Source organism: Triticum urartu, chromosome 5A (genome assembly GCF_056163025.1).
Source record: "Triticum urartu cultivar PI428250 chromosome 5A, HENAU_Tu73, whole genome shotgun sequence".
Classification (NCBI taxonomy): domain Eukaryota; kingdom Viridiplantae; phylum Streptophyta; class Magnoliopsida; order Poales; family Poaceae; genus Triticum; species Triticum urartu.
Genome location: NC_141877.1, coordinates 635,916,968 through 635,929,941, shown reverse-complemented (window position 1 = coordinate 635,929,941; position 12,974 = coordinate 635,916,968). Strand labels below are relative to the sequence as shown.

At 48.3% G+C, this 12,974-nt stretch overlaps 2 protein-coding genes across 7 annotated transcripts; one reads left to right on the top strand and one right to left on the bottom strand.

Annotated features, from left to right (window-relative positions):
* Positions 1-4,332: 4,332 nt before the first annotated feature.
* On the bottom strand, positions 4,333-12,742 carry LOC125511272 (glycerol kinase). 5 transcript variants are annotated; one of them, XR_015602988.1, is made up of 6 exons: positions 12,423-12,742; positions 11,677-12,302; positions 11,377-11,592; positions 11,212-11,287; positions 4,921-4,955; positions 4,333-4,835 (listed from the first exon to the last, which is right to left on the bottom strand). XR_015602988.1 is itself a non-coding variant. In XM_087522145.1 (5 exons), the coding sequence occupies exons 1-4, from the start codon at positions 12,634-12,636 to the stop codon at positions 11,243-11,245; spliced, it is 1,101 nt and encodes a 366-aa protein (XP_087378271.1). In that variant the 5' UTR covers positions 12,637-12,742; the 3' UTR covers positions 4,333-4,847; positions 11,212-11,242. The 5 variants fall into 5 exon arrangements, 4 of the variants coding, with proteins under 4 accessions (XP_087378271.1, XP_087378273.1, XP_087378272.1 ...); XM_087522145.1 differs by lacking the exon at positions 4,921-4,955 and having other exon boundaries at positions 4,333-4,847; XM_087522147.1 differs by lacking the exon at positions 4,921-4,955.
* Positions 6,218-10,954, top strand: LOC125511271 (calcium-dependent protein kinase 7). Of its 2 annotated transcripts, XM_048676599.2 has the most exons (9): positions 6,218-6,821; positions 6,913-7,104; positions 7,186-7,739; positions 8,178-8,321; positions 8,404-8,556; positions 8,656-8,771; positions 9,217-9,384; positions 9,705-9,929; positions 10,504-10,954. In XM_048676599.2, the coding sequence occupies exons 2-9, from the start codon at positions 7,034-7,036 to the stop codon at positions 10,636-10,638; spliced, it is 1,566 nt and encodes a 521-aa protein (XP_048532556.1). In that variant the 5' UTR covers positions 6,218-6,821; positions 6,913-7,033; the 3' UTR covers positions 10,639-10,954. The 2 variants fall into 2 exon arrangements, with proteins under 2 accessions (XP_048532556.1, XP_048532555.1); XM_048676598.2 differs by having other exon boundaries at positions 6,913-7,739.
* Positions 12,743-12,974: the final 232 nt, after the last annotated feature.

Below are 12,974 nucleotides of genomic sequence, written 5' to 3'. Positions count from 1 at the left end.
GAGAATATCAAACCAATGTGCAGCTGTTGGGCAGCTTGCTTGGAGCAAGTACGCAATGCACCTCCAAGTGGCACGGTGGAGTCCGACTACGTGAGTTTGTTTTGCCTTTGTTCAAGTTATGCATCATCATATTTGCATCATGGGAAATGATTGCATCACTTTGTTCACATTTTGTAGGACAAGATTGCTCAACATAGATACAAGGACATGAAAGTTTCGGAAGGAAAATTCTTCAAACTAGAGCATTATTGGGAGCTGCTCCAAAATTGCGAGAAGTGGAAATTGATCGACAAAGAGTCCCTACCAAAGAGAGGCTCACTTACAAACATGGATGAAGATGAGGATGATGATGGCCCAATAAGTTTGCACAAGCCCGATGGCAACAAGAAGACCAAGGAGAAGATGAAGAGAGAGCAAGAAGCATCGAGCTTGAGGGAGAAGATTGATGCCATGGTGCAATCAAACGAGTCGATGTTGTTGAAGTCGTTGGAGATTAAGAAAAAGTTGGCCGAGAAGAAGGCAAAGGAGAAGCAAGAAAAGTTGCAATTGCTCAAAGAAGAGGGGTTGCGCAAAGCTGCCATTGAGGAGAGAAGAGCACGCACTGCAGAAAACGAAGCCATGTCCAAGCTGCTCGCCGAAGAGAATAAGATCATGTCAATGAACCGCAATGACATGGACGATCTCACCAAAACATGGCATGATATGGCAAGGAGAGAAATTTTGAAGAGAAGAATGGTGGCGTCAGTCGGTGCGTGCTACATTTCGGGAGATGTTTTCTCCGCTCCGTATGGTGGCAATGTTGATGATTTCGGTGCGGGAGTTGGAACAAGCGCGGGAGGTGGATTCGGTGGTGGCGATGAACTTCAAGATGGACTCGATGGCGCGGAGTAGAGATCGACCAAGATGATGCCGGACATGGGCGCAAACTTTTGCAGGGCCCTCCTTTTGCGTTTGCCGTAATGAACTTGGCTTTTATTTACGCGTAAAACCATGTTATGTCATCTGAATTTGAACTTGTTTGTGAAACCCTATGTCAAACGCGAGATTTGCACTTTTTCTGTTTGCGGGTCGTCGCGGTGATGCACGAGCAGAACCCGCGGAAACCGACCCGTAAAAAAGCATATTCTACAAATATACTTGGCTGTCCGCGCCGGTCCGCAAAAGCGATTTTGCGCAAACTGCAAACGCATTTTGCAGGCCGGTAGGATGCGGGGTCTGATAGAGTTGCTCTTAGACGTTGTGATGTCCACCATTTTGGCATGTGATGCTCATTGGAGGACTTCTAGTCTTATCATGGGAGATTAGCCTCTCATGGATCGTTTAAGCGTGATGTGGCTTATCTGAATAGTGTTATGAGGCAAAACTCGCCGTCACCTTGAGTGCCTCTGGATGCGTCCAATCTTTGCCCCGCACATAGCCAAAGAGACGTTTCTAGCTGTATAGGGAAGATCAAACACATCGTCTGATCTATGGATGGTAGCTGGAGCCCCGACTTCTTAACAACTCTGATTAGAGAAAAGACATTGTGTATAAGTTTTTGGTGTGGTCGTTGCAGTAGTGTGCACTCGGCCGTGAGATGAATGTGTGTCTTGTGTAAATGAGACTAATTGTTTGGTCCCCTTCCATACCTTTGTACTCGCGTGAGGTTCGAGATTGGGTGTACATGTATTATCACATACACACACTGCATATAAGAATTTCTTTTGCCAAAATAATGGGTATTCATTTGAATACCCATAAACTGAGCTGGGCCCGCCCCTGCTTGCAGGGTATGTCGACGAGACAGTGATGACATCTTCCCTCAGTAGTTAGGCTAGTCATAGTGGGAGTAACTTAGCTAGTAACATAGCGCACTTTGAGAAAATTCTGCTTATGTGGCAAGTAATTAATAAGAGGTGGTAACATAATATGTTACTGTAACATAACGCTTTTCAAGACAAGATAAGTCTACGAGCTAATAAATGAAGCCATCTATGATACCAGTATTAGTATATTATTTTGCATTATGAAAATAGTAACATAGACTAGTGTCATATGCATGACACTAGTCTAAGTTACTGCCCACTATGACCAGCCTTAGACCCTCAAACCTCTAATCCATCATGTCAGTGTATCATGCAATGTCAAAAGTGAGGCATGTGAGAAATAATGGAGGTCTGGCTCTAGGAGGATCTGCTTCTCTTCCGGCATTGCCGACTTGTTCTCCACGACGCCAATCCGGCAGGACCTTGACCTTGATGAGTCCCTGTTTGCGATCAACAACGACAACCTAGCTCCGGCGATGGAGCAACTTGTAGGGAAGACCCCCCCCCCCCCCCCCCTCTGATTTTGATGTAACTTCTTTGCTTTTTAGTTTTCTATGCGCTTTACAAAAAAGTTAATTCACGAATTTGTTTTGCAAAGACAGAGAAGAAGACGATTGGTTCCGTTTATTCCGCATAAACAGAAAAAGAAAATAGACGGGGCTAAAATGATCACTCCTCCTGTCACATAACGGTGGAAGAATGTGTTTACGGATACGATCATATGATTGACCTTTGGATTCCAATAACAAGGCATGACTTTCTCTTACTTTAGACAAGAACCTAACATTTCTTTTCCTGGTACTAGAAAAAGCGCCAAACCTTTCCAAGGCACCGGACGTACGTCGCCCATTTGCATTTCTTTATATCGGAGGGATAGGTGCACATCAACATCACGCACAACGCACCGCACCGCACTTTACAGTAGACCATTCCTTTACTCGAGAAGCTTATTCGTGCCGTAGCGTTCGGTATCCACCTAATTTCCCCTATCATTTTGTGCAATAGTCATCTGTGCACTCCGGTTTCCAGAAGTAATAATAATCCGTCTCCACCGCAGCAAATGCGGTGCGCCGTGCGCAGAGTCTGGGTCACGTCACGTCCTCTCGAGTCGACCTCGCGGTCGCTGTGGTGTGGGTTCAGATCGCCCCGTCACCGCCTTTCAGGTCCAGCAGATCGACGATCGCGATCGACGGATGGCTCGTGGAAAGGTGGCAGCGGGCGGAGCGACCCCTGGCCCGATCGTGTCCCGACGGCGACGGCGGCCTAACCGTGCCTCCCTCACGTTACCCGTCCCGGGTCGCGTGGCCGAGATCGGCACGAGAGCGGGGCGGCGACGCGGCGCCGGTCGGTTCGAGGCCGTCAGGCCGCGACCCGCTCGATGCTAGCCTGTGCGTAGATTCACGGGAAGCGAATGGCGCGTTGTGACGGCTGTACACCACCAGACCAGACCAGACCAGACCAGACCGGACCATGTGGCCGTGTGCGTGGCTCTGTCCCCGCTGCTCGATCGAGTCCAGCCGGCGCATGTGGCCGTCGCGGCTCGCGAGGGCTTCAGGCGGTACGTGTCCAGCAAGCTGAAAACGCGCCTCGCGCTCGTGCGCCCCAAGGGCGACCGGCACCGTCCACCCAACAACTTGACTTGGGACCCTAAAAAAAACAGCTTGACTTGGAGCCGCGACAGCACACGCGTGTCGTACTACATTCGTACTAATCCTCTCCCTTCGTGTGATTTTTCTCAAAATTATAGGCTTTGAAAATTTTATTTTCTAAAAAAACATGTACTACATCTCAAATACCAAATATATATGCACACACATCCAGAGAAATAGATTTCATATTGTAAATGTTTGTGGATATTAAGAGTTTTCTCTATATAAACTTGGTCAAACTTTAAGAAGTTTTCTTCAAGTCATGGTTTCTCTTTCCTTCTGTCGACTGTGGTGCCTAGGCCACCCACTCCTTCCAAATTTCGTCGGCGAGCCTGTGGATCCACCTTCCACTACTTGCCGTTGAGACGGTCAGTGGCGAGTAGGGGCATCCTGGTGCCTTGGCTCCAACTAGTAGTTTGGGTTAGTTTTTTTTTCCTTTTTCTTCTTGCGAGGAGGTGTTTGGATAGATGACGACACTTCATCTCTATTGGATCTTTCGGGCCCTATTTCTTCTCTAGCTTGTCCAATGGGACGGAGTGAGCTCTGGCGTAGATTCTTGCCACATCAGGCACGGTGAGGTTAAAATTTCTCGCCGTGCGGAAGCGTTGAGGACATTTGGTGTCAGGCGCTTCAGACCGATTCAAGAGTTCTATGGCGATGACTGCAGTTCTGAAGCACATGCTATGAGGGTCGGTGTTGTTGCAAAAGTGGAGCTCCAGAAGGAATGCCGACGCCAATGGTTGGAGGGGATGATGGTCCAACCAGAGGCGACATCGTCACAGTGGAAGGTGATGGAGCACCATGGTAAAAGAGGATAGAATGAGGGTGATCAGCTGAACAAACAAACAATTAGTTTATAGCAACTCCAACAGACCTCGTATTTGTAAAATAACTACCGTTTAAGAGAAGTTTCGGCACAAAAGCATCTCCAACAAATCCTGTAAATGTGAATTGAATTTACACAATCATGTAAATTTGATCTCAACTTTGCTTCGGTTTAGATGAAGTCTTGCTTCCTGTAAACTTTTGGCACAAGGTAACTGCCTGAAACTGTCGCGTCGCAGGAAAGCCACCGTGCCGCTTCGCCGGAAAACCACTGTGTCGTTGCCGCCTCGTGAACAGTTGCCGCGTCGCCATAAAGCCACCATGTCGCCGCCGATTCGCTGAAAAACCATTGCGTCGTTGCCACCTCATGGACACCCACGTCGCCGAAAAGCCACCATGCCGCTGCCGCTTCGTCAAAAGCCCACCGCGTCACCGTTGCCCCGGCAGAAAGCCATTGTGCTACCGCCGCTTCGCCGAAAAATTGCCGTGTCGTGTCGCCGTCGCATCACTGCCATGTTGTCGGAGTGCCGTGATGTGCGTCACTGACCAACGGGCCCTAGGTCATTATCTAGTTTTGTTTAATGAAAAATAAAATAAAATCATGTTTAAGAGAAAAAGTTTATGAGATCTGATAAAAGTACCTATCAGGAAGCTTCCCCTGAAATTTATAGATACCCTATAAAAGCACTTTTACGATAAGTTTTTGGAGGAATTATCTTTTAAGGCGCATACGTTCATACATATGTATAGCCGAAAGGCCTGGAATAAATTTTAAAAAAAATACGAGCACCAATGTCAAGTATAGGACTTGAACCTGATGAGCTGGGATACTATTGTCCACCTAACCCTTCAACCACATGTTGGTTTACTTTTAGAGGAATTGTTGGAGTTGCTCTTACTATTTCTTTGACACATACACTAAATGTTGTTAAATAGTTTTTTCCAGACGTGGTCAGTATAATAATTTAGAAGGAAAAGTACTCATCGAGGAATAACCTTTTTATGCGACTGAAAAAAATCGTGGAATAACCTTTTTTTTGCGACTGAAAAAAAATCGTGGAATAACCTTGTTGTACTTTGCCACGGCTCCCTAAAAGTATAAACAATCACGGAATAACATTTTTGTTTCGCGACTGGAAAAATCGTGGAATAACCTTTTCTCTGATATTCTGGCTTATCCAAACAAATCATCTCATATTCTCGTCAGACACCTGTAATCCAATCCCAAAAGCAATAAACACTTGAGATTCCGACACAGCAGAAATGTTCGCTCCAAAATGGGGAAGCAGAAGTTTGAGCCAAAGTAGACAGCCAGCAACTCCAACCTCCAAAACAAGCACTACTTCATCCAGTAGTACAATCTTCTGCAAGTGCAATCCACCGCCGTAGTTTCCCAATTTCATTTCCAAACGGGACAACACGCTTGCACAGCCGTCTCGGAGCACAGCTCAACTTTGACTTGCCCTTGTTTTTTTTCTAAAAAAAACTTTGACTTGCCGTGCAAATAACCAAAGCACTGATCGGAGGAGTGAGACACGCTAACTTTGATTTGATTTGTACCGCGGATAAAGAAACCAAACCAAACCAAAAACACCAATTCTATTCTAGAAAGAAGAGAAATCCACGGAGGAGATCACACCGTTTGTGACCCGTGACGGACGTGACGGAGTCCGCCGGCGCCGTCTCATGCCGCCAAAGGCCAAACACTTTTACCACCCCTGGTTTCCGTCTTCTTTTTTGGCAAAGCCCCTGGTTTCTGTCGGCTTCGAGGAGAAAAAAAAAGGTCCTGGACCGTGACCGCCGAATTCTAAAAAGAAAATCAAAATGACTGCGAAATTCCAAAAAGGAAAAGAAAATAATTTGACTGCGAAATTCCGCCGAGAGTCGCACCTACCCCCCTCCCCGGCCGGACTATAAATAGTGGCCCTCCCCCGCCTGCCCTCCTCTTCTCTCCTCTCTGCATTTTTTCCACCCACCGGTTTTGCGCTTTGGCCCCTCGGGAACACGAGAATCCGTGCCAGCACCCTCGGCGCGATCCTCCCCGTGCTCGCTCGCGTCCAGCTCGCCGCCCGTCGTAAGGCCCTCTCGTCCCCGTGCGCGCCCCGGTTTCGCGTCCGTCCGGCGGAGATTTCGTGCTCCGCGGGCCAGATTCGCCGTGCGGCCAGCCGCCGTCCAGCTGCTCCTCGTCGGTTTCCGCCGATCCGTGGTCGGGTCCAGCTGTTTGCGGCTGTGCGGTTCGGGTCGCGGCCAGGTGTGCGGCATTGGAGACCCTCGGCGTGGGGATTTCCTGCCGGAGGGAGCTTTGCGGACGAAAAAGCTGCCTTCGGGAGGAACTCTTCCAGCCCCGAGGGTTTGGTCTTGTGTGCGGGGGCGGCGGAGGCCTCGTGTTTCGCGTGGGGTTTAGTTGGATTTCGTGTAGTGCGGAGCAGAGAAGCTTGGCCTATTTAGCGCGCCAGGCCCTGTGCTGGAAGCCCTCACACCGGAGATCTCCTCGCGCAAGAGGAGAGACGCCGTCGGGAGGGAATTCCTGCCAATCCCCAAGGTTTCCACTGGCTTCCTCTAAATTTTAGTTTTGCTTGCCGTCCAGTGTTACCCATGGGTTACTGATCAAGTTTCCTATTGTGAAATGTCAGGTTCAGGATTTCCTCCTCGGCGAGAAATTCTACCAGTTCTCCAGGTTTCTCTGGCTATTTAAGGATCTAACAATTGTGAGAGACTGGGAACTTTCAGCCTGCCGAGGGTGGTGTTATTGCGATGGGCAATCAGAATGGGACCCCCGGGAACGATTACTACAACCGGTTCCCGAGGGAGCATCCTGCTTCCAGGTATGCCGATGGGATTGAAGATGATAGCTACTCAGACTTGAAGAAATCTGACAAGCCCTGGCCCGATGCTGACTCATTTAGGCCCACCGCCGCTGGTATTCTGAGGCAAGGGTTGGATCCGACATCCATCTCTGTCCTCGGGCGCAAGACGGCGGACCTAAGGGAGCACTATATCCTTGGCCGGAAGCTTGGGCAGGGCCAGTTTGGGACTACGTACCTCTGCACCGAGATAAGTACAGGGTGCGACTTTGCGTGCAAGACCATCCTCAAGCGCAAGCTCATCACCAAGGTGGATGTCGAGGATGTGCGCCGTGAGATTCAGATAATGCACCATTTGTCGGGACACAAGAACGTTGTCTCGATCAAGGATGTCTATGAGGACGTGCAGGCGGTCCACATTGTGATGGAGCTCTTGCCTGGCGGGGAGCTATTTGACCGAATTCAGGGGAACGGGCGTTACAGTGAGATGAAGGCTGCAGAGATTACAAGAATTGTTGTCAGCATTGTGGCTATGTGCCATTCACTTGGTGTGATGCACCGCGATCTCAAGCCGGAAAATTTCCTCCTCCTTGACAAAGATGATGACCTGTCCATAAAAGCAATTGATTTTGGCCTATCCGTCTACTTCAAGCCAGGTATGGTATTGAATTTCGATGCATGTACAGGGACATCTTTTTAAGCAATAAATAAATGCCATACTGTTTTTCTGCCTTTTTTGCTGTGTAATATTTTGTTGACACTGAAAGGCAGACACATTCAGTTACATTCCTGCTGCACCCTTAGCGATCTATATACAAGCCGCCACTTCAAAATTCAAACTAGTATATAACAAAATGGCCTGAATGTTGACTAACAGGAGTTTGTATATCTTGTTGATTCAACAACACATATGAATATTAGCTTATCATTACTGCTTATTACAAGGATGAGGCAAATTGAAATGAAACTCTGTTTCTACCTCATCATATTCGCATGTATCTGCATTATATGTACCCATCCCATGTGTTAAGTGTTGTTATTTTCTGAATAAATTATTGTTTTTCTTTATTAACTTTGCTAATTTACCAATTCAGGCCAGGTTTTCAGTGAGCTAGTTGGCAGCCCGTTCTATGTTGCTCCTGAGGTGTTGCACAAACGCTATGGGCCAGAATCGGATGTGTGGTCAGCTGGAGTGATACTCTATGTATTGCTAAGTGGGGTTCCACCATTTTGGGCAGGTGATTTCTTTAAACTCTGGTGTTAAATTTGAGTCTACTGTCTTCCTGGAATTGCTAAAATGATTAATATTGATTGTATCAGATACACAGAAAGGCATATTTGATGCAGTTCTGAAGGGGCACCTTGATTTGGAATCAGACCCCTGGCCTAAGATATCTGACAGTGCAAAGGATCTTATAAGAAAGATGCTTTGCAATTGCCCTTCAGAGCGTTTGAAAGCCCATGAAGTGCTACGTAAGTATATTTTATTTATTTCTTCACCCTTGCAAATTGTTTTAGTAGTCACAAACATTTTCCTTTTGTACTTGTTTACCAATTATATGTTAATGCCAGGGCATCCCTGGATCTGCCAAAATGGGATGGCCACTGATGGAGTTTTGGATCCTAGTGTTATCTCTCGGCTCAAGCGGTTCTCTGCAATGAACAATCTACAGAAATTGGCTCTGAGAGTGAGTTTTCTCTGCAATTTTTTCCATTTCACATCTTTGTCTTTACAAGGGTAATAGTTGAAATCTTGGTAGAATATTAACTTTATGTGGTATAATGATCTCATGGATCATGGCTCTGTTTTGTTTGGATTTTCCTATAATATGTTAGTTTAAGGCACGTACATAGTTACTGTGAATCATCAATTGACATTACAGTTCACACGAACATGCCATTGGTCATGGATGGATTCTATTGCTGCCATGCAAGCAAGTTCATTTGAGCTGCTGCTTTAGTCTCACTACATGAATTTCCTGCTGCGGAAAGGGAATATGCTTTTGTTTTTGGCATTCAACTGTGTGGGTTAGGCCCTATGCTGGAATTTAATTTGTTTCATTATGTCCTGCATCTATCAATTTTGTAAACAGTACGGCCCTGTTTCTTCTGTGACACTTAGTATGCTTCCAGGTGATAGCTGAGCGTCTTTCAGAAGAGGAGATTGCTGGATTAAGAGAATTATTCAAGACAGTGGACATAAAAAATAGAGGCGTAATCACTTTTGGTGAGCTTAGGAAAGGTCTGACAAGATATGGCAACGAATTGGTGGATACCGAGATTTGTGATATAATGGAAGCGGTAAGTGTGTGCCTCTGATTATTACGAAGGCTCGTCCAATATGTGTGGAATGTGTAATATTTTCCTGCTTCAAACACTGTTTAGCCACCACACACTATTCTTCAATTCTTATTGGTTCTGGGATATCCTCTGTTGGAGAAGGCCTAATCAATAGATATCATTGCTGTGATGACATATGGCATTTTTTTTAATGAAAAACGCCTAAGCTGTACATATATAGTATGCAGCAATAATATAATAACATGCATTTCTTGATTTGTTGGTAGGATATTGTCTGCATTGCTGTCCTACTTCATCTAATCTGTCTGAACCTTTTTCAGGCTGATACAGACACTGATGTAACCATAAACTATGAAGAATTTATTGCTGCAACCATGCCTCTAAACAAGATAGAGCGGGAAGAACACTTGAAGGCAGCTTTTACATATTTTGACAAAGATGGCAGTGGCTATATCACAGTCGACAAGCTTCAACGAGCCTGTGCAGAATATAACATGGAAGGCACTCTCCTTGAAGAGATTATTTTAGAGGCCGATCAGAACAATGTAAGTCGATTATCGCAATCTAAAATATCATGGCATGCCTGTTAATTGTTAGTATCATTTAACTGTGGTTCTGACTCATGAAGAACCTGTAACACTTTTGCGACAGCAAACAGTCGCAAAAGTGTTAGGCATATTTAGTCAATTTAGACATGTATAGTGTTTTGGGACTTGCATCTTTGATACCCACTGCAGCGGGTCTTAATTCTAAGACCCATTTAACTTGTGAAATTGTACCTTTGGCCTTGGTGGCATTGGGTATCTACCACCAGCTACGCCTAATACCCAGTGGCTCAACAGCTCAAAGGAAAAACAAAATCTATATAGCAACAGCACGGAACACATAGATCTCGGATTACAATACAGACTTTGGTATCTGCATAATGTTGCAAAAATAATAATATAGTAATAATAACTCATTACTACTTAAATGTCAACTTTGTAACAGTGATCTTAGCTGGATAATACTATGAGAAAAATTATAGTGTTACTTTCAGCATGACCTACATCACCGCTGATTTGTTTGTCAGAAACCAACTGAATCTAATGAATGTGCATTATCTTTTTTTTTTTTCAGGACGGTCAAATTGATTATGCCGAATTTGTAGCCATGATGCAAGGCAACGCTAATGGTGGCAATATTGGACTTGGACGTCCAACAATGGAAACCAGTCTGAATGTGACCTTGAGAGATGCAGCTCAAGTACATTAATGCACAGATTTTGTTCTCTTCTCATTGCCATTATGTCCACAACCCAAATTGGGTTGTAAGAGAACAGGTCGATTCTTTCGGCGGCATTTATCGAAAATAAGCTGGTCTAGCTAGCAGTACAGTCATTGTGAGAGACAGCGTCGTGGGTTCCATATAGTAAGTAGTTGTGTCCTGGTTCATATGACTGCAAGACTGGCTGCTATCCAGCAGGTGGAAGTAAGAGGGCGTGCGTCAAGTTCGTTTGTTCTTTGTGTGATCAGTTGTGTACTTTGTGTCTAATGAAAAACTTGTCTTCATGAAATGTCATATTCCCCAAGTTTGGTCTTGGTAGTTAGTACTGTTTTAATTTCTAAAATTATGAATCTATCTGCACAGATCATAATCAAGCAGGCCCAGAAGCTCTGGCTGTCGTTGGTAAGCCAGGGCAACAAAGGGCTGGCACACCACACCAGTTCATGATTTTGCAGAGACCAATTTGTTCAGTACTAGATGGCAGATTTACAGTATGAGTATGGCTATTCTAGATGTGTAAGTATATTTTTCTTCACTTTCTATGTAAAGATGTGATGAAACCTGAAGAGGTCCTGGCAGTGGCTGCCGCAGGTCAGGTGGCCTCCGACACCCGGGTCTCCTGCGCCGCAGCTATCTCCTACACACGAGCCAGGCAGCACGGTCAGTATTAAGAAAGAACTGTAGGAGTTTTATTTTCGCAGTAGCAGCAAGTGACACAATATTTACCTTGACGTCTCCGTCTCTAGAGAGGACGCACGTCGACGTGACCGCGCTGCCGTGGCCCAGCAGCCACCCGACCTCGCACACCACCTCGCCGTCCTCGCCGTCGCCGCTCACCTTGAGCGAGCTCCACAGCTGCTTCGGCAGCAGCGTCACCACGCCGGCACCGTCCCTCGCTGTCCTCCGCGGCTCCTGATCCGGCTCCAGCCCCGCGAACTTGCCCTGCACACCAGACATGTCAGTGTCACGCACGGCTATCTTCGATGTCGATGGACTGTGCGGTACGTGCTGCAGGAGGATGCTCACCGTCACGGGGTCCAGCGCGCCGGAAAACCTGGCGGCGCTCTCCCACTGCCCCGCCACCTCCGACGCGGCGAGCCTCTCACCGGCGGCGAAGGCGGACTCGCGGAGCGCGCAGCCGCCGAGCTGGTCGCCGTTGCGGTAGGGGCCGTACCACTGCTCGGAGAACACCTTGACGCCGCGCAGCCGGGCCGCGTCCTTGGCCAGCGCCACCGTCTGCACCAGCCTGACCCGCACCTCCGCGTTGTCCGGGTGGCAGATGCAGTGCTCCACCTCCAGCACGGCCGAGGGGCCCTTGGGCCACGTGGCCACGTAGGAGCCCCCGCCGCTGTAGGTGAAGGCGGTGGCGGAGGAGACGTGGCGCTGGTGGGAGGTGTGCACGGTGGCGGCGTCGGCTTCGCAGCCGACGGTGGGGAGGAGGCGGACGAGGCGGTAGTGGAGCGCGCCCGGCGCGGCGGGGTCGGCCAGGGTGGGGCACTGCGTCTGCCAGTCGAAGACCTGGACCCCCCACTCGCGGTACGCGTCCGGGACCACGTTGGCCGGCAGCTCCACGGGCTCGCCGGCCACCGTGAAGTCCGCGCCGAAGCCGTCCCACTCGCCGGACACCCGCGCCGCGAACTCCGCCCACTTATCTGCGCAAGCACGGACTAAGTTTCAGTGTGCAGTTCAGTCGTGGCATGGCATGGCGTAACCCTACCCATTGTCTTGAAAGTCAAAAGACAGGAGCTAGTTCATGGTGGCTGGCAACTGACCTGGCTGCGCGCCAGCGTCCGGGTCGTTGGCGGCTGCGGTGATTGGGGTCGCGGGCGAGACGGCGCGCGGCGCCGATCTGGCGGACGCCGAGGACCTGGTGCTGGTCCGTGGCCGAAGCTGCAGAGGAGACGGCGGGAGAAGCGCGCGCTGGTGGTTGGCGCTGGCGTTGGCGCTGGGGACGGGCGCCAGGCGTTGCGTCGACACGGGATGCATCCGTTCTCTTTTTTTTTTCTCACTCGCCCCTGCGTTATTTTTTCGGCGGATTGGTGTTTTCCCGTGACCCGGGCTATCCTGTTGCTCAGGGCTCAAGGCCGATCGAGGGGAAAGTAGATAAAAAACGTGTGGGCGTGGTTGGGATGAGGGAGTTCGTGGCCACGCCCGCCTGGGCCGCTCGCCGCTCGTTCAACATGTTGCGTCCCCGGCCGGGCTTTGGCGACAACTGTAACATCATCCGTGGCTCAGTATGAAAACGATCGAAGATTCTCCACAACATCTCCAATAGCAGATCAAAATTTTGCTACCCAAATCCATTTTGGATGGAGGAGAGAGAA